This window comes from Dermacentor andersoni, chromosome 2, assembly GCF_023375885.2.
Source record: "Dermacentor andersoni chromosome 2, qqDerAnde1_hic_scaffold, whole genome shotgun sequence".
In the NCBI taxonomy this organism is placed as follows: Eukaryota; Metazoa; Arthropoda; class Arachnida; order Ixodida; family Ixodidae; genus Dermacentor; species Dermacentor andersoni.
In genome coordinates, this window is record NC_092815.1 from 144,268,120 (window position 1) to 144,295,187 (window position 27,068).

The window sequence follows — 27,068 nt, forward strand, 5'->3', positions numbered from 1 at the left end:
GCATTCAAAAATCCCTGACTGCTTCTCACGCTTCCCGGCAAATGCAGCGTATGCAACCATAATGTTTACCTGCGAACGCTGGAGGCGAACAATATGAACGAAGGCGAGCTTTCTGGTTCTTTTTTTTTTTCCACTCGCACGGCAGGCGCAGCCGCTGTTGCGGAGGCGAGTGCCATCCGGATGGTGCTGCATGGAACTGAGCGGGGCGCGCCGCTCCTGTTTGGCAGTAACCGCTTGTCCTCGTTTTTTTCCTGTGTCCCCTGTCCTTCTTCGAGCTGCACCACTCAGTCTCATGGAAAACCAACTAGCCCAAACCATCGCCCCCCTATAAGACGTTGAACGGCAGCTGGAAAGGGGGCACGTGTTCGAGGTTCCGCGTAACAAACATGTTTTCTCGTATATTGAAATTACAATTCGACGCTACCATGTCTGTAGGTTGAGTGTAAGTCATACTTTACGAATTTTCTTACGCGTTTTACTTTGAAAAAAAAAAAAAACGATTATTACAGTAATGCATATGCGCCAGCCGAAGGGCCTACGTGGTTCGGGATCAATTTTTTCACACGGACAACGGCGTCGACGCCGGATTTTCTGCGACATGGGACCCTTAACGCCTGTCGCGTTAAAGTTCATTTCGCACGCAAAGGAAAAGGGCTGTAAAGAGCTTACCGTGAGAAACGCGGACTAGGTCGAAAACTGTGCCCAGCGCAGTACCTCAGATGCCTTCGCCCTGCACACTGGACCGTGTCATCTACCCGTGCTTCCTTTCTTTCATGTCGACGCCACAATCGCCCAACCATATTGCTCTCCGTTTCTCAGCATAACCATGTTAGTAGAGTGTACTGTGAAACACCCTCCACTCACAGGTTCATCCCGATGCCCAGTGAGTGGGTGTCGGCATGAGACAAAGATGAGAAGGCATTGCTGGAGTAAATGTTACCGTGGTGAAGAGCGGTGTAAATTTAAGTGCGTCAAGGATAAAATCATCGGCTCGAAGAACGATGCACTGAGGAAAGAGGGGGGGGGGGTCATTTCGCGCACACGCACCGCCGCGCTGCTGGCTCAGCCATCTAAAACATAGAGTTCAAGATTTGTTTCTACTCTATGAGAGTCACCTCTGGAGCGTGGATTAAGGTGCCACTCATAGCCCAAACAAAGCCAAGTCGCAGATCTTCAGTAGCCCAAATATAGCCCCGTAGCCAACTCGCCGAAGTCGCCGCCAAAAATGTTTTTCTGTAGCCCAATTTGGCTATATATAGCCAAACCTGGCAACACTGCACGCAGCGCGCACGAGAGCGACCAGCCTGTCGGGAACGTGGGAATCTGCACTCAAACGGCGCCGGACCAATAGGAGCGAGGCGCGCGGGGGGCGTGCGTGCTTTGGCCAATCAGCGGCACGGGCGCATCCTTCAGAAATGACGCGATAGCGTCGGTTCCTCCTCACCTACACCATATTGAACCGGCGCAAAATACGCACAAAGAAAGCAGCTTCCAAACAAGCTCAAAATGGCGCCCGCCGGCCAACGCGTTCGCAAATGACGACGGCGCGAAGTTCGAACATTTTTGGCGATATTTTGCTAATTCCGCGGCCACCCTGGCCCGTATAAGTGTTTGTTTTTATTATTTTCCGATTAAATTTAGGTTTTAGATTTCGCGGACGGATTCTTGAATGTATAAACTTAGCAAAAACGCACTTTTCCGAAAATCGACTTTTTTGCGATTTTTGACATTTCAAGACCCGCGTCTCCCCTTAACAAACTTGGGCCATATTCTGAACGATCACTTCCGAAGATACTTATGTATACCATCAATGGGCAGCAACATTTCCACGCTGTGATAAGACAGCATGCTTGGCACTGTGCCAAGAATGCCATCGTTCATAGACGCTGCTATGAGTCTTGCTCTGGTCACGCGAAAGTTAGCAGGCTTGGCACTGTGCCGAGAATGCCATTGCTTGTAGACGGCAATGCATTTTGCGCTAGTCATTCAAGAGATGGCATTTTTGGCACAGCGACAACCATGCTGTCGCTTGTAGATGCCGATGGGTCTTTCGCTAGTCGCACCAAATCGACCCTGAAAGTGACATATGATAAAATGGCATGCCTTTCTTGTGCGCATGTGGAATAAGTCACTTATTCTCAGCTGAATTCATTATTTCAGACTCCATATTAATCACACTTTCTTGGTGGTTCCTGTCAAGTCCGAATTATTGGTTGGCGACTGTAGAGTAAAAGCACACACCGCACGTTTTGTATCTTCCACATCAGGTAGGCTCTGTTAAGTAGCCTTTGTGTGTGCAGCTAGACCAGAGCCGACATAATGTAACAATTCCCTGCATTCAGTTCTGTTTCTTTCTTATCATCCACCGCTCACGACTGGCTGATCCTGGTGATAACCTACGATGAGCGCTGTTTAAACCATTGAAAAAATGCTGCAGGAAAGTAATTGCAACAGAGTTGTTACATTATCCCTGCTCAGTGTCTCTGAAACTGTGAATTGCCTGCCATTGCTTGACGGGGCTACTTGCATGTGCAGTGCGGAGGGCCCTATGAACCGGCTAATCCAGAGGCACACATCAAGTCGCTACACATGCTATGAGCTCTTCGGCTTTGACATCTTGCTGGACGACCAGCTAAAGCCCTGGCTCCTCGAGGTCAACATCTCGCCCAGGTGGGAAGGTTTCCTATTTTTGGGTTTCACTGCAATGCTGTGTCCTTTGATTCTTGGTTTTGCCAGACACTAACAAATTTGTAAAGAAATGTAAAAATAATAACAAGAATTGGAAACAACTTCTAGGGGCAAAAAAACTAAACATTAAATCAGGTTAGACTAATTAAGTATTCTATGAGAACTTTATTTTTGTTAATTTAGCAGGTTATTACACGAGCCAATGAAGGTCACAATTCTATTATTTTTGAAAAATTTCTCGCCAATACCCTAACAGCAGTACATCATGTTGACAAATGTGTTTTTTCATATTTGGGCCATTTCAGCTGAGCAAAGCTCCTGAAATTTGCAGGGTTCAGTCTTCAGCTCCATTCGAATACACTGCAGTTAATCATTACTGACAAAAATCAAACAGGCGCTAGCAAACTGCAAATGTCACTGTGTCAATAGCAAGCTGGTGCTGGAACTTCAAGGCAGCATTGCCGCCTGTCATTCATTTCTGTGTCCTCTCGGGCTTACCAAACCTTTTCTCATGGCAAGAGTAGCCTTTTGGTATTGTACGAGGGTAACCTAATAATTGTGCAGCTCAAATGATTTTTCTGTTCAGTGTCCCTTCAAATGTTATTGGAGTAGAATGCAGATTACTGTACAAGGAATCTCCACCAATAAGAGGCGTGTAGGCCCATTGCCTTTATCTCCTCTCTATTTTGGAATGATTGTCCTGGCTGCACTCACAAGTGCATTGACACAGAATTTGTCATTGCTGACTTTCTGTCATCATGTTCTTGCAAGTGAGAAGAATTGCCCATTATCGTGAATTAGCATGTTGAGCTCAGTTGTGAGCTGATGAAATAAACTATTTGTACAGTCCAGGCAGTACATCAAGATTTAGGAGCATGGAAACTTGGGCATCATTGTAAGATTGCATGGTTACTACACAGTGCTAAATCATAAAAATACGGGGCAAGGTCAAGCACTGTGTCTACCTTGCCCCCTTTGTCTCACAGTGAAGCTGTTAAAAAGAGAATTTCGCAGTGTTTGTGTGGTGAAGGCTGGCGTGCAGGTGACGTGCTCAGTATCAAAACAGCCAGCAATGTAACCATCATCGTAGTCTCGAATATATGCATTCAAATGTAATTATCAAGAGTTATAAAATTAAATTTACCTTGTGTATACATCACTCGAATTGAGAACTTTTTTTTTTACGTTTATCTTGGTCAGTAATTCATCATTTTCGCTTACCACACTGTGTTTAACCACCTCCACTTTGGAGGTCAGCTAGGAGGTAGGTGGCTACGGCTACCTGCACGTTGACGTTAGAGAGTGCCGGTGCCGTTCGAGGCTACGAGATAGTCAAAATGCCATTGGTGGTGGCTTCAATTAATGCCGTTTTAGACCTGCAGTCATGGCAAAACGTCCGTAAAATGGGGTGGCAAAGTGTTTTTGAGTTCGAAATTTCAGATTTTTTTATACACTGACTCCGTAGGGCACATGGCGGCGCCACAAAGGCATCTGAATTATCGGGCATGTCAGAAAAACCGGTCATTGGCTGTATACTTGGCGCCATGTAGCAACCATGCACATCTGGATTATCCTCTTTGCTGCTTTGTTCAATACAATCGGGTTTCTTATTCGCCTCCTTGCCTACCCTGCCTGCTCTTCCTTTGCACAGCTTACGATCTGCAACACCAGTCGACTACGCCGTCAAGGTACGATTTATTAATTTGTTTTGTTCTGTTATACACTGTGTTGTTGTGGCTGTAGCCATTTTTCACTGTCTTTGCAGCCTTGGTACTGTGTTCTGAAGTTTGTAACCTACCCTTCATACGAATTACAGTTGTTAGAAAAGGAGAAAAGCTAGGGGTGTGCGAATACCGAAAAGAGGATTTCGAATTGAACTAAGCAAAGAAAACAAAACGAATATCAAATTGGGTATTGAATATATTGTAACAAAATTTAGTGCTTAAGAAGTTTGGCTAAGAGAATACAGACGATGCGGCATATGCTCGAGAGTCTCCTAGTATTGCATAGCAAGACTGTAGCAAGCTATCAGTAACCTAGGTACATAGAAATCAAGGTATACGGTACAGTTTACTCTTATTAAAGAGAACACCAAATTAGTATGCCAGCAATAATTATAGCTTAGTTATAGTACACGAAGCTCTGTAAAATATTTTTTTAACAATAGAATTTCTGTTGAATAGAATCCAGCACTTTCTTCCTTTGAAACTAAGGAATTGGTGATTTTCTGTTGTCCTGAAAACCGATAAGGTCCTCAATGCAGTAGTGGGCCTGTGGTTTATGGTAATCTTTTATTTATGGCATGGAAAGTTTTGCTTTCCCTTGTTTCTCCAAAATACAAAAAGGGCTATCCAAACTCTATGGCAGGTTGGTTATTGTAAAGCCTATCTGTGCGACATATAAAAGAGATGCACATCATGTGACTCAATCACCACTCCGCGCGCAGCCGGCACTGACAGTAAAGAGCAGGTGCCATTAATTTCATTGGCACGTTTGGCGTGATTTGCCACCTGTCACAGATTCTAAAATCTGTTGGGTCACACGAAGTTAACGCGGTGCCGCCCACCCTTCCCCTCGTTCATATGCCCTCCTTGCAGATGCATGCTCTTTTGCGCCTGCCGTGTAAATCCGAAGTTAGCCTTGTGATGGTTTTTTTTTTTTTTTTTTTGCAGTTTGCTTGAAGCTACAAAAGAAAGCTGATGTGTGTCTATGAATGACATTAGGAACGAGGGGCCACCGTATGGTGTGTCGCGAAGATGGTGGCCGTGAACAACTTTGTTGCCATCCCGTGCACTCACTTTCGTTTGCAAGGCGGTGTGTTGGCTTTCCGAGTGTTGCATGGCTGCTGCAAATAGATCTGCGTCTTTTCAGCACAGAACTAACTTTAGCCACAGGCACCTGACGACGCTGACCATGTGTAGACTGGCACAGCAAAGATTAACTGATTTTTCAGCCTTTTTGAGATCACAGGCATTATGTTTCATTTATTTAACACAGAATTAGCGCTTATATATTACTGAGAGTGTTCTCATGTTCTTGGAATCAGCCCAGCCAGTAGCTGTTGATGGGTGCAGCTGCTTGCAGAGATGCTGCATAGCAACATTGCAGAAGCAAGAGCAAGCGATTTTTCGGCCGTTTTTGACACGAGATTGCAAACTCCCTGCTGCATGGAGCGCAGTAATATTTGGCTCATATGTTTGCAGGAGCCTCTTGTACACATTGGCAACGCTTCCTCACTGCAGTGGACTCTCTTTAAACGGAACCTCAAGGGACCAGGGAAATTGGTTCCATTTATCAGGAGTTCCATTTACTGAGAGAGAGATAAAGCTGAATACAATTGCATGAATACAAAACCAACCTACCACAAGGATGGTGTGCCATTTAAGAGGCAGTTACATTTAAGTGATCTCGACTCATCGAGATTCCACTGTATGTTCAAAAGTGTTTACTATTCCTGAAACTCTCTAATATGGACAGTGTTATTCTCATGTGAAGACCTTTGCTCTGTCACGTTCCCTGCAGAGTGAGGTGGTGAAGGACATGCTGAACATAGTGGGATTCCAACTGCCTCAGCAGCTCAAGGACGACCTTGACGAGAGGCTACTACAGTGCTACGGGTGAGCGAATGAGTGCATTAGTACAGCTCTTGCCCTACCGTCGTAAACAAAACAGTTGTAAACTGCCAACGAGGTGAAAGAAGCTACGCTGTACTGCCAGATGTTTGCTGTCTGTGACCTGTAGCTGCTGCTAGTTGGCCAGGTGTCCTCAAGTATTTTTAGGAGGGTAACAGTCAAGCAAAACAGGCTGTGCAAGATGGCCATGAAGTGTATCCCCATCTGCATGTACAGCAGCTTTTGGAGCATGGAATTGGAAGAGAAAATAAAATTTTATTGCAGTGAGCGCACAAATTTTGGAATCAAAAGATGCAGTTTGTGTTTTTCCATATGACTGCCAGAGCCAAAAAGGTCATAAGGTTGTGGTCCGCTGTGCATGATCATTCCACCAACACAAAACTTAAAATTCACAATGTTTGAAAACATTGCAACAGCGTGACCTCGTCGTGGTTGCTCAGTGACTATGGCATTGGACTGCTGAACTCGAGGTTGCGGGTTCAATCCCGGCTGTGATCCACTACTACAACATGCATCATAATGATATTATGGATTTGGCACATAAAACACTAGTATTTTAGCATTGCAGCAGCTTCATGAGAGGTGTAGTTCTAAAGAAGGTGCAGCAGCTGAATTTTTTTTCTTTACAGAATTTAAAGCAAGCTCGGGCTAAACCTCTTGCTGTTCAATATTTTTTTTTATTGGATGTATTTTAGACCTGCTATTTAGTGTATGCGTGGCCCTGATAAATGGTCTTGTTTTCTCCTCATCTGCCCAGTCTGGAAGAGCAAGATGATCTGTCCCTGAACCCTCTCCTTCACACGTACAGTCTCTCGCCGGCCGAACTCCTCAAGCACCGGCACTACGAGACAAGCCTGATTGATGTGGTGAGACAGTCAGATAACACCTCAACCGATTTTGGTGCCATACAAGAATGAAGGGGGAGGGGGTAGCAGCTTCTAACTCAAAGGGTGTGTCCCAGTACTCAACATAAATGGCTAAATATCAAAGCTAATTGCAATGCAAAATAAAATTGTTCTAATTCAGACGAAGCTACCGAAGTGGACTCTTTCGCAAAAGTAAGTTCCAAGTGCATTTCAGTGCTTTGACTCAATGCTGTCTTTGTAGCTGCCAATGTAGTCTGACTTCATTGCTGTTCAGAATTGCACTTGATCACATTGTGGCTGAGCTGTACACATGCATGTATGCCTTTGCAGGAGGAAGAGACCTCTGGCCTGCTAGACAGCCTGACGCCCGACGACGTCCGGGTGTTGGTGCAGAGCGAAGACGAGCTCTCGCGCTGTGGCTCCTTCAAGCGGGTGTTTCCAGGTGGCCGCCACGGAGACGTCAGCCTGCTCGCCCACCGCCGCTACTACAACCTCCTGCTGGCAGCCTGGGAGAGGCAATACGGGGACCAGAGGCACAAAGGTCAGCGTGCTCAGCCGATCCCCGTCGGCATTATTTACAGGAGTACAGTCACCTACAAGAACAATCGTGCACCAGACATGGTGGCACAGTGACTGTGACATTCTGCCTCTTGGCGTGAGGTTACACGTTTGGGTTCCTGTGAGTCCACTGCAGCTGCACATTGATGGAAGTGAAAAATGATCTTGCACAGTCGCGTGCAAGCTAAGCTGAAATGACCGAGCGGCGACCGAAAACTACCGGTGGCACCGGGCAGCCATGAGAACACGAACAGACAACAAGATAAAGAGCACCACGAAAGTTGAGAAAGGTGCACCTGTGTGAGCATAATCGGCCAGCCGTTTGTCTCACACTTGTTTTTTTATCTTGCTTGTCGAGAACATGTTTCTCCAACAACACTGGTGATAAATAAAAAATCAACCTTATTGTTGAAATGGCACAAGAGCCAAGAGGGATAAATGTGGGCGGTACATCAGCTTTAACCTCAAGAATAGAATGGGGATCAGCAAGGCTGTATTTTCGCCAAGAAGTTAAAATGTATTGCGTCCAAATTGATGACTGGCGTGTTATTGCTTGGGTGTCACAGAACAGTGGGGTGGTGTTTACCTCTTTGTTGGTCCATGTTGTTGTGGCTGCAGGTGCACATCAAAATTCATCCGAAGCCCTTTATTATGGCATTTCTCATACTCCCAGTGTTGCTTTGGGACGTGAAACCACATGATTGAATCAACTGATCAACGGTGGCCACAAGCGACCAATGGCCAGAATAAAAGACCAAGCCACCTTTTTCTGCACCCTGCCCTAGCAGATTGCAAAATGTTTTGGAAGGGTTGTGCGTGAGACCTGATCTTGAAGAAAAAGTCCCCTGAAAAAAAAAAAAAAAAGCGCTCAGACATGCACTGTTGCAAACACTCGTGCCGTGTACGGCGTTGAAACTCCACTGGTAGCTCGCTTTTGTTGCGGTGCTGAAATCGTGTAGCGCAAGACTGCAACTTTACTTTAAAACAGAAACAGCCACAGCTTCATTTGAACCACTGAGTGGTCCGGACTGCATCATGAGCCACATAGTTGGCACTTTTCATTGATGGCTAGCAAATATAACAAAAAACCCCTGCATTACGCTTCGGCGACACTTAAATACATCACATTGCTAATGAAGTCATCTTGCAGCGTCAGCCCTAACTTGCTGGTGGTGGCAGTGCGGGCCTGTCTTCACATAATTGTTTAAGGGGGGACATGGGTTGTGGAGATTATTACCTGCATCTTATGGCCAAATCTGATGAAAATATACAAGCTTACTTAGTTTTTCGTGCTGATTTCAAATATGCAATAATCTTTCTTGTAGGTTCATTAGTTCAGGAGATTGACGGTGCTGCCACTCTATTGTTTCCGGAGACAATGGAAAAAAAACTGCTCAGCAGAAAGTGAATATTATTGCATAGCTAGATACTATAATGTGCAATAGCTGCAATGCTGCAAAAAGTTTTCAAATGAAATTTTAATTAGCCATTCTGCAGGTGATCAAAATTCTTTCCTTGACCTAAGGCTACCACACCAAAAGAAAATTCATAAAATGGAAATATACATACGCACAAATTTGAAATTCTGCTCTCAGCACTTTGTAATATGTAGATTAGGCTTTCTGCTAAAGAAAGAATTAGTGCTCTAGCTGTTCTAGATCATGAGATATCACTTCGACAGTCTAGTGAAGTGACCCAAAAACATGTTTTGAGAAAAGTGAGAAAACGTGCAAAACACTACTTTATTTACAAATTTACAGCTGTAACAGCTCGGTAGGCACCAGGCATGTAGTCCTGCTGACTCCCAGCCCCGGTGTGCCGCTTTTTGAGGGACTGGCTCAAATTTTCTGATGCTTTGCATTTCTTGGCTGATGCTGTCATTTGACGCCTATCTTTCTCGGCCATGAGGGTGCGACTTTGCTCGCTCGGATTTTGACATAGTTCTTTCATTATGTCCTTTGAGGCCCTTGCCCTTGCACATAACGATGTTCCCAGTATGACCCACGTATGACCCACTCTTTTCACTACCGCTCGCACATCCCAATAATTTTTTCTCAAGTGAACTGGTCGCCAACAGATCGTCTGTCCATTGCGATGTAGTTGGTGCTCTTGCCATCGACAGCTTTGCACAGAGTAAGAATGAAACTACTGTTTGCCACAACTTCTGCGGACGAAACCACAGCCGCTATCGACGCAATCATGCACAGCAACCTTGCGGTTCTGACGGCATGCAGCCGACATGCGCACCGATTCAAAACAACTGCTTGCTGCAACCGCTGCAGACGAAACCGTGGTGGCTATCGAATCGATCATGGATAGTGACTATGCAGTTGTTAAGCCAGGCGGTGTTATGCACGACTGTAAGCGCAAAATAAAGGAGTCACAAATAAGCAAGAAGCATTGCGGTGTTGCCGTCATTTCTGTACGATTTCCGCCGAGGAGTATAGAGATATGAACTCCGCTGCTTTTTTCAATTGGATGCTAGCACCGTTCTTGGTCTTTTGCACTGCACATTTGCGGCACCATGTGCTCGCCAAGCTCCGAGAGTTGTCCGAATTAGTTTGCTTGCGTTAAGTAATGCATATGCATGCCGGGACCAGAGAATGAGTCCAAGTTATCTGATTTTCCAAATTAATGAGGGTCGGATTAACATGGTTTTACTGTATCTAGTGCAGTCAGATGTAGCTCAGGTGGAAGAACTGTTCGGTATATGGATAAGTTTGGGCTAGTCATGTTCTAGACTAGTCAGATGCTACTCATGTATAAGAGCGTCTTGGAGTACAGAGAGAGAGAGAGTAAACTTTAATGAACACCAGCAGTTCTGTCGGCTGGGCCTAGGCCTCCCACGATGGGACGTCGAGGTCTTGCCTCTTCGCCGCTGCGCAGGGCGGCGTGCCATCTCGACGAGAGGGTCACGGGATTAAGCTCTTGGTATTGATCTTTGCACTCCCATGGCATGTGGGGGAGTGTTGCCGATTCAGTTTTACAGACCTTGCACGTCTGGCTCGGGTAGATGTCGGGGTATATAGTGTGATAGCGTGGGAGGGAGGGGTATGTATTCGTCTGTAGCAGGCAAAGGGTGGTTGCCTGTGCCCTGTTTAACTTGCGGTGAGGGGTGGGGAAGGTTCTTCTTGCGAGGTAAAATGACTTTACAAGGTCGTTGTATCTTGTAAGGCGGTCGCGCCCTGCGGGTGCGCCTGCACCGTCTCCGGTACAGTTAAAAAAATTTTTATAGTTATACACAGTACCAACCTTTTTCTTCGATGTTGAGTTTCTTTGCCTGGTCTTGTAAATATTGTAAGCATTCAGATCAACCTGTTCTGCAGGTTGGTACGAATTCACCACACCTTGCAGGCTTCCGCAGATTTCATTGATCACCTTCGCAGAACCTTGTCCACTGAAGCTAAAGCATGATTGCGCTGAAGTTTAATATTTGGTATCTCTGTCACATTGAAGGGGTTGATCCTAAATAGTTGCAGTAAAAGTTCACACCTTTTTATTTTTTGTTCCAAAAGTAAGCTTTCTTCCCGGTTAAACTGCTCAAAATTTGGTGTTTGGTGCTCCAAAATGGAGCTTTTTCTCCCATAAACTGCTCAAAATTTGGACTTTCCTGCTCCAAAACTAACCTTTTCCAACTCTAGAAATTGCTCGTAATCCTATTTCAGCTGTGGCACTCCTGATTGACTGTTGGCACAGTGGTTCTGCTTCAGTGATCCCCTAAAATTTATTTTGTGTGTCAGCTTAAAATTCACTTATTCTGCAAGTGATGCAAATATGAGACAGTGCATGCTGCTCACACTTTAGTGTCAGTCTTCTAGCTTTGCCTGTTCGGAGACCCTCTTCTTAACGCTGCATGTATCGCAGGTGTGGAGTGGCTGCAACGACTCTGTGCCAAGGGCTTCCACCTAACGTCACCAGACACGGTAAGCTTCGGTGACGGTCTTTTGTGCATAGTGGGGGCATGCATCTTAGTTGTGCTGTGCAATTGCACTGTCGTTTGAAGTTTGCACTGTCGCTAATGTTACTGGCTCTTGTTATAGTATTTGTGCAATATGTGATGCTTGTGCGTCACCCTTTTTCTTATGACTTATGCCGTGAGTAAGTGTTTATCGTAGCATCACTTTCCTGCAGTGCTTGTAACAGAGTCTAGAATTGGCACAGTAACTGTTGTGTGACCCGAGATGTGGAACAGTGCCCTGTATGGCAAAACATTGGTAACTTTCCATTTGCGTGTTTGGAATCTCAGAGAATTTACTAAGGGGAGTTGCTGCAAGAGCATAATTTATAAATCAGAATTCACTGGATAACTTTCAACAGCCACTGTACCTCTAGCCATTTGCTGGCTTGGGCTTTGGTCCCCTAGATCTTAGTTGTACCCCTTGAGCTTGCGGCACCCTGAATGGTGTAACCCCCAATTGCTCTCACTCAGCGGGAATGCTGTTCATTCCAGTATTAACATCAACGGTTGGATGGCGTGGCAGTCTTCATTGGGCTGTTAACTATGCTCAAGGCACTGAGGAGTGAGCTTAGAGGATGTGTATGTTATTTGTGGCATCCAGAATATACAAGAAAGAAAGACCAAGACATTGACATCGTTTTATGCCAGCGAAATCAACAAGCAGAGCAAACAAGATGGTGTGCACACCACCGAATGTAGCTTCAGTGCGGCTTTAATGACAAAGGAATGACACCTTTGTGCGGGAAAAGCCTTTTGCAAGAAATCGCAGGTTCACAGGGAGGCGGTCCACCTCTGTTAGGACAAGTGCATACCTTGTTTAGTCAGTTGAACTTTGATGTCCAAGATTAAAATACGATGGCTAGTCATTGTACACGCTTGTGGTCCTTATGTATTGCTGATGAAGTGCGTAGGATCTTTTTCTTTCACCAAGTTTTTATTGTTTCCAAAGCACTAGGGGAATTTGTTTTCTCTTTTTGCGATCTTGTGACGCAGTGCAGCCAACTTATAACGATATCAAGAACGAAAAATCCTATCAGTTGTAACCAATCATTGCTATATCTGGATTGCCACAAAGAAATAAATAAACTACTACCGAACATACCTTCAAAGCTCCGAAACTGAATTTGCCACCTGTGCTAAAAATAGACATAGAAAGGAGGCAGTGAAAAATAAAAATGTTTATTTATACTTCTAAACAGTGTGTCAAGCATTAGGCATGCTGAAATAGTCCAAAAGGAACCTGCAGTTGCTTTTGTGGGAGTTTCAGGTTCATAATCTCAGTGTGCATCACGTCCAGCTGCTGCATGAACACTGGCAGCAATAATTTAGCTCGCATGAAATTGGTGAGCAACTCTCAATTGGCATTGATGTCAAAGACAGGCCATTGCCAATCTCATCGTCACTGCCGCTGCTGCCATGGCGTCCATTGCACAATGCCTCTGTCTGTTGTGACGATTGCCCCGTGGTATATCTCTTCGCAGAACAAGTATCTGCACTCAAAGACTCTTCCATCAATGCACTACCTGTTTCATCATCAGTAGCTATGTGCTTCGGAGCTCGGTAATGTCAGCGGCTTCCACCATGTTGGTATCACTGTCATGGGGGGGTTTCGCCCTGGCACACAAAGTCTTCCTTTTCCATTGATCAGCATCGCCCCTGGTTGCAGCCGTCATGATCACGGTGCCCCTGCGTGCGCTCGTACTTCTTTGCCTTGCAAAATTTGCAGCTTCCTTTCAAGTGACACAGCTCTGCAGTTTATTGGCAGCATCTTCTACTAACTTAGCTGTCTGCAGCTTTGGGGCTGCTTCTGTGATGCATTTCCGCACTTGCTGAGCGAGTGCAGAAAGGGCGGGCACCGCTTTCTTTTTTGCGTATTCCCCCCTCTCTCTCTCTCTACGTGTGGAACACAGTTGCATAGCATCATACATAACATAGTGGAGCATGATCGCGGGCGATGTGGATGCAAAGTGGCTGGTGCCAACTCGTGATGCTCTCCGTGGCTTTCGTAATTGGTGTGCAGGTGGGACATGCTGCACGGTAATGGTGGCAGATACAAACTCGCGTAGGCAAACTTTTCGCCTCATCTTGGCATCGTTCGTTTAAGTGGAAGTTAGCAGCACAAATGTCACGATTATTCTGCATGAAAAACGCTGTCCAGAAGGCTAAATTTTGATTGTTATGCCCGATATGAAGCAAATAACCTGTCATTATATAGTATGATGTCTTGTTTTTTCATAGCCCTAATGCATAAGTTGATATTTTTGAGTCGGCTAATCATTATAACCGGCTATTATCTGTGGTTTCGGTAATGCTGCAACTAATTCAAAGTTTTCTCACTCTCTTTTGTTTCTCGCAATTTCGTTTGCACATAGCAGTTTAAGACTACTGCTCTGTTTAAAAGTTTCGCTGTGTAATGGTCATCATAAGGGCGAGCCCAGAGGCATGTTTTTAAGCCTTTTCCGCATCTCATGGCTTTGATGCTTCTTCTTCAGGAACGGGTGCCCACTGCCGAAAGCCAGCCTTCTCCCATTTCCGAAAAAAGGTGAGTCCGAGTGAAATGGTGGCGGTTGTTTTGGCTAGTGCTTGGTCGTCTAGCATGAAAACGTTGATGACGACGATAGACATGAGCTGTTGACTTGGCCAGAAGTTTCCAAGCTTTCCTCCAATTTAAGTGAGACCTCTCCAGGTTCCCAGGAATTCAGGTGGCCATTTTGTTTCTAAGTCTACGCGTGCGTTGTTCCTCGCCAGGTTACTGATTAACATAGAAAAAATGCTTAAATATTTGCACCTCCCGAACACCACCACTTGCTCCATGAAATTATGGCAAACCTTTTTTAACTCGAACTCTTAATCTTGAAGGATCGGTCAAGTCTAAATTATTTTGCACTCAGTGGTGTCAAACCATGTGCTTTTTGCCTCTCACCTTGAAAAGTTTTTGTGCCGGACTCCTGACATCTCAGTCTTGATTTCAAAAATACCAGAAAAAATGCGATGGGGTAGCGTCTGCAAGCATCGCTTGCACTCACTTGACACCCGGTGGTGCCTTGCTAGCCAAGCCGCACATTGCATCGGGCTGCGCTCTGCACTTATCTTTCCTCCTTTTTTCTATCGCTTCTTGTGCCTACTTGCTCGGCTGCTCGCTGCCACTTCGTTGTGGCCTCAGGCAGCAGTCGTGAGGCGGGCGCCGAAGTGTCTTTTTTCACCCTCATTTATGGCACTCTGTGACATATCACTGGTCGCAGCGTATTCACGTGTGTACTTGCTTATCCTTCTTCCGGTCACCAAATTTCACCTGCTAACAACTTAAAGCTATCACTCAGTGCAAGGCATGCCTGCATGATTTAGAACCTGCGCAAATGTTATCGTTGGTTCTATCTGTTTGTTATCTATGTTCTCGCTGGACGTTGTGTAAGCAAATAGTATACACAACGCGAAAAGTGTTGTACGTTCTGGAACGTGTGCAAGCACTAGTGATTACGATGGGATCATCGACAAGTAATCTAGAAAAGCCAGTGTGCTTGATCCACAGATCAACGATCGAGTCTGCTCACCGCTACTGTTGTGCTACTTGTTTTGCTCCCAATAAACAGTTAATTTCATGAATTGCATTGTGCCACTATGGTTGTTCACCGTGTGTAGCCGACGCCAAATGTAAAGAGGATGTGCCATTTGTGTCGTTTCATAGTAAAGTTTGGCATGATCTGCCACCTGTTAAAGAATCTGAAATCTTGAGGGTCGTGGCAAGTTCGTGCGATGCTCACTACCCCTTCCCTCCCCTCCTCCTCCTCTCGTTCATCCGCCGTCTCTCACTTTCATTAGCAAGGTCGTTTGTTGTCTTTCCGAGTGCCGCGCGGCTGTTCCGAATAGATCTGCATTGATTTGGCACCAAACTGTAACTTTAGTCCCTGATGCCCGTGATGCAATGCCAATTAGCCAGTGTGGTCGTCACCAAACTTCACCGCTGGCCTATGTGGTAATTGGCTGCAAGTCGTCACGTAGTGCTTGCCAGTAATATGCTTTCACGGGTGGCTCATCAGTGATTGGCCCTGAGATCACGTTCGCAGGTTGAAGTGGTGTGCAATGAAGCAACAGGCTGCGTATCTGCTGCGTATCCAGCATGATCTGCATGCTTATTGGCAGATAATCAGCCTGATCTTCACACATACTTTCGCACTTTACGAAATATGTGCTGCTTTTGTTGGCGTTCCCTCTGTCAGCGCTGCATTATCATTTCGATCAGCTGTGATCTCGGACAAAGCTTGTCCTGACAGAGGCAGCCCCCAGGATGTCTACCAACCAGGAAAACCAGGAAAACTGGGAATTCTCAGGGATTTTGAGTAGTCTGGAAAAAGTCAGGGAAAACTCAGGGAATTGGGGCCTCTATCAGGGAAAAATTGCGGCAATCTTGTTGAAAGGGTCGAAAGTCCCGGTAATGCTGACTCGAGCAACAGACAGGAATCGTAATGAATCATCTTTGACGCGCTGTCGTCGGCTGGAGGAGTTGCCAGTGTACAGTCAACAACCGACTTTCCGTACTCCCAATAATTTGGACGGCTTCGCGGCACCGCCACGTAACCCATAGAGTCAACGTATCAGAACGTGTGAAATTTCGGACGCCAGAACTCTTCGCCGTCCGATTTTCCGGACGTTTTGCCGTGACCGCAGGTCCGAAACGGCAATGATCAGAGGCACCACCGCTGCCGTTTTGATTACTTCGCCACCTCGAACCGGCACTCTCGCACGCAGATCCGCTGGCAGCCGTTGCCACCACTGCGGCAACGCTAGGCCTAGCTGCTTCGGCGTTCGCTATGAAGCTTCTTGCCGTTGGGTACCGAGTTCATTATTCAAAGAATAAGCTGCTGTCAGCAATGGCATGGACTCCGCATTTGTGGTCCTCGCGATTGGCTTAGGAACTTGGAAAACACGGTGCGTTGCATAATGCCAGTTCCCGAAAGTCAGCTTCGCCTCCATACAGAAATGTTACATGGTGAAGCATACGCAAAAGTATTGCAGTGAAGCATAACAAGCGTGGGAAGGGGCTATTGCCACGGAACACAGTATGCATTCCTTAATTATACACACGTGCACCCGGTATTTCCTGTCACAGTACGAGCGCCGATATGCCTATATGTGTACCGACAGGCCTTTAGAGCGTTTTCGAACGTGCCTGTCTCGGTTTAAGCCCCTAAGGGCAGTAAATGACACGCATTTATTTTTTTCCAACTGGCTGATTTTTCGAAGGTTTGCCCGACCGCTAGGGAGTTCTAAAAATCGGTCGTGGACTGTGCAACTGACCAAGATGCTTCAAATGGTCCTTGGGGCGAACAAGTGGCGGGAGGAGGACAAGAACAGAAATGATTTATGCATTGAGGAATAAACGGGAAAGGAAGCTTGCAGCCGCCGTTTTGAAGAAGCTTGAGCTAAAAAAACAAAATTTTGGCTGATGCCGAGATGCAGGTGTCCCTCATCCAAACCAAAATAAACTCATTAAAGCAGTGAAATACAATACTCAGGCGTCGTGCGCGGGCTGAGAGTATGTCAGGACAGTTGAGGTTGACTTACGAGCGGTTGAGAGAGAATCTCAATTGTGACAGAGTTTGGGCCTCATACCACTGAGCTTGCTATCAGTTGATAGAAATAGCTCATATTCGTATATATTTGCTTCTATGTGAATCTCCTTTTTATTTGTATTTGTAATAGTCCGACTTCATTTGCAATTTTTTTCGAAGACACTTTATTTGCTGTGGATATTACTAACCCCTGCCTTCTATTCTCTTTTTGAGTACCATAACCACTACTCCTTAGTATTCAAATTGGATTAAGTCGCTTTTTTTCATTTTTTTTTTCATGTGCTTACTAGAAAGTGACAGCATCAGGCGATATGGTTTCAGCCCGTCTTGAAATAAAACATAGTTCTGCATCACTCAGGGAAATGTGCAACGGCACTCAGGGAAAACCTGGAAAACTCAGGGAATTTGGAAATGTCAACTCGGTAGACACCCTGGCCCTGTCCCACATGGCACCATTGTGCGAATTGCACTGTTCGGGCGCTGTGTGTGCGATCCTCGCATTGTGCCGACGTGGACAAGCACTTGCAATGACAGTCCGCTACCGTGCCAACCGGGTCGGCCCATTTGTGGCGTGCTCGGCGCTCCTCTCGCGCCAAAAACAAAGTGAAACGCTCGCTTTGGCAGCATTGAGCACGAGGGGCTCCCCAGCGCACGCGACATGTGGCACTGTGCAGGTCTCCATATCAAATATATTGAATATCTGAAAAATCTAATTGTAGACATTCAATTTGCGAATCGACTTACTCTAATGTTCGCTATTCGATTTGATTCGGTGATATTTGAGTATTTGTACACCCCTAGTTATAACCAATAAATCAGTTTATCGTGGATCTTTATCAGTATGTTTGATGTATGCACTTTGTGATACTGAAACTAAAAACAAACCCGCTGCCATTATTGCTCACCGAAAATAATGCAGACCCTTAAACGTTGAGAACCAGCATGACACCTGGGCAAGAGCTGTAAAATTGGGCAGTGCCAGCGGCACATTGCAAATCTCGGAGGTCATGTTTTCAGATTAGCGGCACATCTAAAGATTAGCGGCTGTCTAAAGGCTATTAAAAAATATAGATAACCACCCCACAGTTCTGCCAAGATTGCTTTGATAGTACATACCGTATTTCTTGGCGTAAATGTTGCACCTTTGTATAAGACGCAGGCTATTTTAACTTGGTCAGCGTGACAAAACCTTGTTACTCGCACTTTTACACTCACTACCTTTCCATCGCAAGATGTACTCCCCCATTTCAGGGCCCTACTTTTTCGTAAACAAAATCTTGCTGCAAATTTAGCAGAATAGATGTTGATTGAGTCAATGCTCCTTTTAGGTGCAGGAACCTGACATTTATTGTACTTCATATGAAGTCAAGTACCTCATCCTCGTACGCATTGTCGAAAAGTTCAGCTGGCAGGTGGGCTACAGTAGTCAGTCTCCGAACAATGGGTACACAACATTGTAAGCATCTCGAAGCATGTCGGTGGCGTTTATGTGGCTTGGCATGCTGAGGACGGAACACATGATCACATCACGTCCGAGTAAAATGGCTACTGGAAGCTGGAAGCACTGCGATTACTGCTGGACCGTTGACTTCCACGTGAGCGACTTATGATGACAATAACCAGGCGGTTCTTTTTGTTTTTATTGTTTTTATTGATCACCACAACATAAAAATGAAAATTCGTGGTACCTTTTCTTAATTTAATGTGATTTACACTAAGCAGCAAATTAGTACACGTCGCCTCCAATCATGGAGGCCATGATGGCAGCGTTCACTATGGCCGCTGCGCTGCCTACTTGGCAAGCCCTGAAGAGCTGGCATCTGTTGGCACAGTCGCTGTACTGTTAAAACAACATTTGAATTCTTTCGGAATGCTGCCATGTAAGGTTTCTTGTACTCGTGGATAAAAGCACTTGCTGATCGCACCAGCATGCATGATATGCATGTACGTACCTGCCAACACTCCTGATTCGCCCGGGAGACTCCCGATTTTCGATTGAACTTTCTGATTGTACGATCACTGTCTTATATCTCCCGAAAAGTGGTCTCCGTTCGCGCAATAATGGGTTTTTGCGAAACCGGCGCCACGGAATCTACAGCCACATCGTAATCGTCAGCATCACCAACAATGGCTGCGCTAGCACCATCGGTATCATTGACTAAGCAGCCGACTACAGTGCCTAGTAAGCCGACCAAAGCCAGAGCCAATGTAGCTCTTGTATTTCATGCATGCCTTCCTCCATGGTGCATCTTGCTGCTGCTTGTGTGTATGATTAGTGTTGGCTAGGCTGGTCTGTGTGCGGTGCACTGTGTAAAGTTAGAATCCTCATGTGCTTGATGCCATGGCATTATCAAAGCCCAAGAAAAGGTATTTACAGAAGTTTTTGCAATCCTATACTTCTGAATTTTTATGGTTTTTGACATCAAGAAAAGGAGAACATTTTGCATTTTGTACAATGTGTGGAGGCGACGTCAGTGAGTCTCGCAGTGTCAAAGGTGACATGAAACTGCAGGTTTCCACGGCGAAGTAGCAAAGCTATGTTCACACCGCTTAGCAGCAAGGCAACATAGTGAACTTTCTCCGGAACAAGTGCAACGAGTGTTATACGTGTGGAGTGCCTGTTTAAGGGATTCCTCGTCGAACACAACCTATCTACCCCTTAGTGTCAGCGACTACATTGGGCCTCTTCTACGGAAAATATTTCAGAAATGCAACGAGGCGAAGCGCTATGGATGTGGTCGCAACTCTGAAGATTGTGGAGGTGGCTGACCTGACATTTATTTCACAGGCATCGCTCTCAAGTCTTTGTTTCTTTATTCAGAGTTTTCCTCAGCTGCTGCCCCGAGATTCCAATGAATCTGCTGAAGATGCTTTAGATGCTCTCGAAGCTGAGTTTGCCACACTACAGGCGCACAGTCTTCCAGAGGACATTCTGAATGAAGAAAGGTGGGATGTGCAGTGGTCTATGGTTGGAAAAATGAAAAACACTGATGGAAAACATGTTTCACCGAGTCGCTAAGGTGATGCTGGATTTACTCGTGATACCGCATGGCAACGCAGAGTGTGAGAGGATTTTTAGCATGGCACGAAAAACTAGGACTGAGTTCTGCTCATCAATGTGCAACACAACCCTCCAACACCTGCTGCTAGTGAAGGGCCGTCAGTCTGGACCATGTTTTGAGCAAAGCTACTCAAAATTTTTGAAGGGAGCAAAGTCTGCTACTGCAAGGTCCTGCAAAAGGACTCGTCAAACACTGCCTCACTGCCTGAAAGTTCGAATGAACCCCCCCTCCCCCCCCTCGTTGGTGCGAATAAAAGGTCTCCCGAGTTTTTATTTCCCCAGGTTCGAAGGTATGCATGTATAGTAGACCCTGTTGACATGTTTTTCAAGGGACTGTGGAAGAAAAAGACGTACCAGCTGGGAAAACATAACTGTGAGGAAGGGAACAAATTGCCACAGCAACGTCAGGAACAGCTCCGAATGGCTGCCAGTACAGTTAATAGCTGTCTCAGTATTCATACTTTGACCGGTGACATCGAATGTATTATTAAGCGACACTTAACCGTGTTCTGTGACAGTGATTGCTTTCCCCTCTTGACATGCTTTACCGCAATGTTTTATATGCTTCACCGCATAACAGGGCTCTATTGCAGCGAAGCTGACTAAAGAGAACCGGCAATTGTGCAGTGCAGTTAATTAAGGCCTTTGCAGACTCCAAAATAAATGTAGCCCTATGGTCGGTGGATTTGGCCCCGTGTGCATCGTTCACGGTAGATTTCAGCCAATGCACACTTTTTTGGGCGCTTCGCCAACTGCTGTGTGTGCACCTTCTCCCACTGTTTGTGCAGCATCTGGATTGTACAACTTCAGTCGCTTGTTGCAAACTTCAGCCGCTTGTTGCAACATATTGGTCACTTGTCGCAACAAATTGTGCACTTGTTGCAATGTGCGAGAACAAACATTCCTCTGCACTGCTAAATTTATGTGACCGCCGTGTTCAAATACAATGTATGATGCAGGAACATTACAGAATGGCCCTGTATCAAATTGGAACTACAGTGCAGCCCACTTATAACGCTATCAAGAACAAGAAATCCTATCATTATAAGCAATCACCACTATATCTGTACTGGCATAAAAAAAGCTACTGAACATACCTTTGTAGCACTGAAACCAAGTTTGCCACTTGTGCTAAAAGATAGACATTGTATAAAGGAAACTGGGAAAAATAAATGTTTGTTTATACCTCTAAACAGCGTATCAAGCATTAGGCAAGTTGAAATAGTCCGAAATCCAAACTTGCTTTTATGGGAGTTTCAGGTTCACGACAGAGGTGCCCAGCTGCTGCATGAACACTAGCAGCAATAATTTAGCGTGCATGAAACCACTGAGTGACTCGATCGACGACGGTACGCTTTGCGTCAACATTGGGGTCGGTGTCAAAGATGAGTCATTGTCAAGCTCGTTGCTGCCTGTCGCGACAGCAGTCGCCACATCGGAGATCTCTTCACATAACGAGGCAGCACTATCTGCACTCACAAACTCCTCCATCGAAGCACCATTTGTTTCATCGTCAGTAGCGACGTCCTCTCAGAGCTTGGTAATGTCAGCGGCTTTCCACTGTATTGGCTTTACTATCATGGGGGGATTTCATTCTGGCTCACAAAGGCTGCCTTTTTCATTGATCGGCATGGCCCCTGGTTGCAGCTGTCATGATCATGGCACTCCTGCGCGAGCTCGTACTTCTTTGAGCCTTGCAAAATTTGCAGCTTCGTCTCAAGCGATACAACATTGCACTTTGTCGGCACCATCTTCCATCAATCGGGCTGCATGCTGCTGCTTCTGCGGTGCATTTCCGCGCTTGCTGAGAAGGGGCAAAGGGCGGGTGCCGTTTCACTTCTTGCATTTTCTTTCCCACTCTCCTCACGTGTATCTCGATCGTGAGCAACGCGAGGTGGCTGGCACCATCATGTGGCACGCTGCACCAATTAGCGATGCTCTCTGTGGCCTTTACAATCGGTGCGCGGGCAGGACGCCCTGCGTGGCTAATGGCAGCAGATATGAACACACGTAAGAAATCGCATAGGAAAGCAAATTTGACGATTATTCTGCATGGAAAACACCGTACAGAAAGCAAAATTTTGTTTGTTATATCCGATACGTAGTGCGGTGAATGACATGTTGTTATATAAGGTTTTTTTTTCTCATAGCCCTAATGTATAAGTTGACACTCTTAAGTTGGCTCATCGTTATATATCATTATATGTGGTGTCACTATATATGTAGTGCATTGTAGTACATGGGCACAAATGGAATTTAAGTTGGAATCACAAAATTACGACGTAGCAGTGGGGAAAACACAGCAGCGAAGAACGTGTCAATGGGGTTTCGCTGTATATAAGGTGCACCGACGAGAATTTTTGAAGAAAATAATTGTCTAGTACATTGGAAAATACGGTACTAGTACTCATTTGTAACCAATTTACCCAAAAGGAAACTTAATAGTAGTTGACCATCAATATTCAAATAAATGCCGCACTTCTTTAACCGTGGTTTTCATTTCAACTACTCTCACTAGTAGGAATTTAATTCAGGACCTCTGGCCAAACTACGGTTTCTTGTTGAACTGCTGCATTGCTTTTTGTCATTGCTGGGAGCTTGTGTTTTTCCTTGATGTGAGAAAGAAAGATAAGCTACTTCTACGGGACAAATTATTGGTGCGAAAACATCAAACGGTCCACTGAGCAAAAAAAGCGGGCATCTGTTGTCTGTACAAGCGAAAAAATTTGGAGGATGCTATAGCTTCGCTTTTAAGAGTGGAACGCGATAGCATTCAAAGATCCCTGACTGCTTCTCACGCTTCCTGGCAACTGCAGCTTATGTAACCATCATGTTTACCAGGAAATGCTCGCGGTGAACACTATGCACGAAGGCGGCCTTTCTGGTAGAAAGGCGGGCTCTTGTGTGGGCCACGGTGCAGTGGAGGCGAGCGCCATCTGGAAGTGTTTCAAGGAAGCAGGCGTGCCGCTACATGGACTCCGAAATATTCACGTGCCGGCGTGCGCAAATGGTGGATGCCATCAGCAGTCTATGAATTGTAGAAACGCTCATGTAACAGAAAATAGTTTTCTTGTATATTCAAATTACAATCCGAGAGCCGCCATATCTGTAGGTTACCCGCCGTGGTTGCTCAGTGGCTATGGTGTTGGGCTGCTGAGCACGAGGTCGCGGGATCGAATCCCGGCCATGGCGGCCGCATTTCGATGGGGGCGAAATGCGAAAACACCCGTGTGCTTAGATTTAGGTGCACGTTAAAGAACCCCAGGTGGTCGAAATTTCCGGAGTCCTCCACTACGGCGTGCCTCATAATCAGAAAGTGGTTTTGGCACGTAAAACCCCACAATTTTTAATATCTGTAGGTTGTGTGTAAATCGTACTTTACGATTTTTCTACATATTTTAGCTTGAGAAATACAATTAGTTCAGTACTGTATTTACTCACAATGATCGCACTCGCGTAATGATCGCACCCCTGAATTTTGTCATCAAAATTCTATTTTTTTTAATTTCCAGTGTAATGATTGCACCCCGAACTTGCTGCAGCGATATGTCGTGTGACAAGTCTAGCTAATAATGATCGCACTTACCATCTGTCGAATGCTATGCGAACGACTCTTCAAGACAAGCCAAGCAGTCTGCACGCACCAAACGTTCTTAAGTAGATGCCTCATTTCATTACTTTGATCACTTTCTGCTCTTCCATGACAAAAAGAGGTACAACCAAACTTGCCTTTATATGGGTGGGCTTTATAATGGTTGTGGTCTACAAAAACAAATAAGGTGCCTTTCGATTCTTTTCATCTGCACTCGTGGGCACGCAACAAATCGCGCGCAGCAATGATAGTAGCCACGTTTACCCTGATACGTTAAAAGTGTACCCTATTCATACGCCGACGCTTGTAACACAGCTAAGATATTCGCCCAGCCTTAGCGGTAACATGCCGTATTAGGATAGTAGTGAAGACAGATGCCGCAGTTTCCGCAGCACACTGGCCATGCATTTCTATGTCACTGGCAGCTAAGCGCGCCCATCTGTTTCTGTCCCCTCAAAGTGGACATGGCTACGTTATTGCCGCAAACTTACTGATAATAATGATATTATTCATCACTGATACGGAAGAAACTGTTTCAATGTGCGTAATGAACTAAGGAGAAGAAAAAAAAATAGCGTTCGGCGCGTTCGGCTTGCTCCGCCAGTTGCCATTTTTGTTTTGGTGTCCCGCACCCGCATCCCGCATCAAACGTGGGACAAACAAAAATTTTTTTTCTTTTCGCAGGAAATTTTACCCGCATAATGATTGCACCTCTGAATTTGCGTCACTTTTTCTGACAAAGAAGTGCGATCATTATGCAAGTAAATACGGTAAGTTCCTTGCGCCACATGGAGGCACTGGGTATAGGTGGTTCGAAAATCTTTTTGCCGAAACGACGTCCGACGCCGACACTGGATTTTCTGCGACATGAGTTCCTTTACGCTATCGCGTTAAAACAGCACGTAAATTCTCATTGGCTGCGACACCACGTCACGAATGTGCCTCGACAGAGCAGAGTATGCGTAAGGGATCACCTGCTGCCGCAGTAGCGTACCAGGTGCTGCGTGAGGTGGAAGGGTATTGCCGCAATGCCACATTATCCTCGCTCTCGGAAGCTTTCGCCTGCATTCTAACTGCGCCTCGGCAATCACTATAAAGAAATTAATGTATAAAAAAAAAACTGAAATTTGAAAGGAAACACGTTGGTGGTAGTGAGTTTCGAACTTGCAGCCACTCTCAGAAGCTGAGTGTCTCACCCATTAAGCTAAACCAGCGCCTCCTAGATAGCAGGCTTGTGCACTCTGCTTCATGACGTCGAGCTACTTGGACCGAAATTTTCAATGCCAACCTTGGTGTGATGAAACTGGTCATGTCAAAATCACTGTGGCTTACTTGGAAGCATCCCCATTTGATTGTATGGCAGTTGGGCAAGGTAGCATGACATCACGGATCGAAGTGCACCGGCCTTGTGCTATCTAAGAGACGGTGGCCAAATAAGCCAACACACTCACTTGCCTGCAAGTAGTTCATAACTCGAAGGATCACTCGGCAGCATTCAATTGGACATTAATGCTTTCATATTCACAACTCGTAAGAAGTGCTTCGGTGTCTTTGGATTTTTTTTAGCTGTTTTTATTTGGATACATTACCATACTTTCTTATATAAGGGCTGCACTCTTTTCTTTAAATTTTGGTCTAATTTCTTGCATACTTGCCAACATTTTTTATTTTTTTGCATAACATGCCTCATATCTAGCACTCGTTTATACCGTATTTACTCGCATAATGATTGCACCCCTGAATTTTGTCGTCAAAATTAGTTTTTTTTATTTCCCATGTAATGATCGCACCCCGAACTTGCCGCAGCGATATGTCGTGTGCCAAGTCTAGCTAATAATGATCACGCTATCTGTCGAATGCTACGCAAATGACTCTTCAAGACAAACCAAGCAGCCTGCACACACCAAACATTCTTAAGCAGATGCCCCATTTCATTCCATTCATCACTTTCCACACTTCCATGACACAAAAGAAAGCTACAACTGAACTTGCCTCTTTATAATGGTTGTGGTCAACAACAACAAAAAAGGCGCCTTTCGATTCTTCTCGTCTGCACTCATGGGCACTCAACAAATTGCAAGCGGCAACGATAGCAGCCACGTTTACACTGATACGTTATAAGTGTACCCTATTCATACTCCGACGCTTGTAACACAGCTAAGATATTCGCCCACGCTTAGTGGAAATGTGCCGTATTAGGATAGTAGTGAAGACAAATGCCGCAGTTTCCGCAGCATGCCCGCCGTGTGTTCCTATGTCACTGGCAGCTAAGCGCGCCCATCTGTTTCTGTCCCCTCAAAGTGGACATGGCTACGTTATTGCCTCAAACTTGTGAATATTAATGATATTATTCATTGCTGATATGGAGGAAACTCCCAGCTGTGCTCAGTTACAACCGCACTAGAAAAGGTTACACATGCTAATCTGCCCCTCTCTATCGCACATGCTTGATGACATTACCACGAGCTTGCTCCGCTCCCCTTCTTTCGTCTTGTTTTCACGGTAGACAGCGCTTTCACTTGCGCCTCAAGCATACATCTTCGGTCGTCGAGGTCCAGCAGGTCCAGCAGGTCCTCGAGGCGCTCGAAAGGCAGGGAACCAGCGAGCCGGCAACGGCGAGCGGAGACCCGCGCCGAGTAACGGCGACTTCGAGGATGACGTAGGCCCTCGTCGGGGCGCGCGTGTGCCCAATTGCAGGCATAAATAAAGTTGTCTCCAATTCAATCCAATCCAATACATCTTCGGGTGCAAGTTGTAACGTGATAGAATCTTATCGCACTTAGGCTTCGTACCGAACATGACCACAGCAGTTTCCATTTATTGTCTTCGTATTCCTTCATGGCAGCGGTGAAATTTTTGTTATATTCAGGGTGTCTACCAACCGGGAAAACTGGGAATTCTCAGGGAATTTGAATAGTCTGGGAAAACTCAGGGAATTTGTGCTTTTATCAGGAAAAATTAGCTGCAACTTTTATTGAAAGGGAACGAAAGTCGTGTTAATGCTGGCTCTAGTAACAGAGGAATTGCAATGTATCGTGATTGACGCCGTGTCATCGGCACGAGGTATTGCCAGAGTAGTTCACGACCGATTTTTCAGACGCCCGATTTTTCGAACATGCCCTATAATTCGCACAGCTTTGCGG

General features: G+C 45.6%; 1 protein-coding gene across 3 annotated transcripts in view; it reads left to right on the forward strand.

Moving 5' to 3' along the window:
* Window positions 1-27,068, forward strand: part of LOC126540638 (tubulin monoglutamylase TTLL4-like) — a 107,689-nt gene that overhangs the window by 63,248 nt on the left and 17,373 nt on the right. For all 3 annotated transcript variants that reach the window (XR_007601582.3, XM_050187479.2, XM_055076189.2), the window contains exons 12-18: window positions 2,536-2,670; window positions 4,340-4,376; window positions 6,211-6,305; window positions 7,078-7,186; window positions 7,517-7,727; window positions 11,609-11,667; window positions 14,195-14,244. Coding sequence is in view for 2 of the 3 variants with exons in the window: in XM_050187479.2 (XP_050043436.1) it covers window positions 2,536-2,670; window positions 4,340-4,376; window positions 6,211-6,305; window positions 7,078-7,186; window positions 7,517-7,727; window positions 11,609-11,667; window positions 14,195-14,244 (696 nt within the window). In the remaining variant the exon portion in view is untranslated. The remainder of the gene's footprint in view (window positions 1-2,535; window positions 2,671-4,339; window positions 4,377-6,210; window positions 6,306-7,077; window positions 7,187-7,516; window positions 7,728-11,608; window positions 11,668-14,194; window positions 14,245-27,068) is intronic.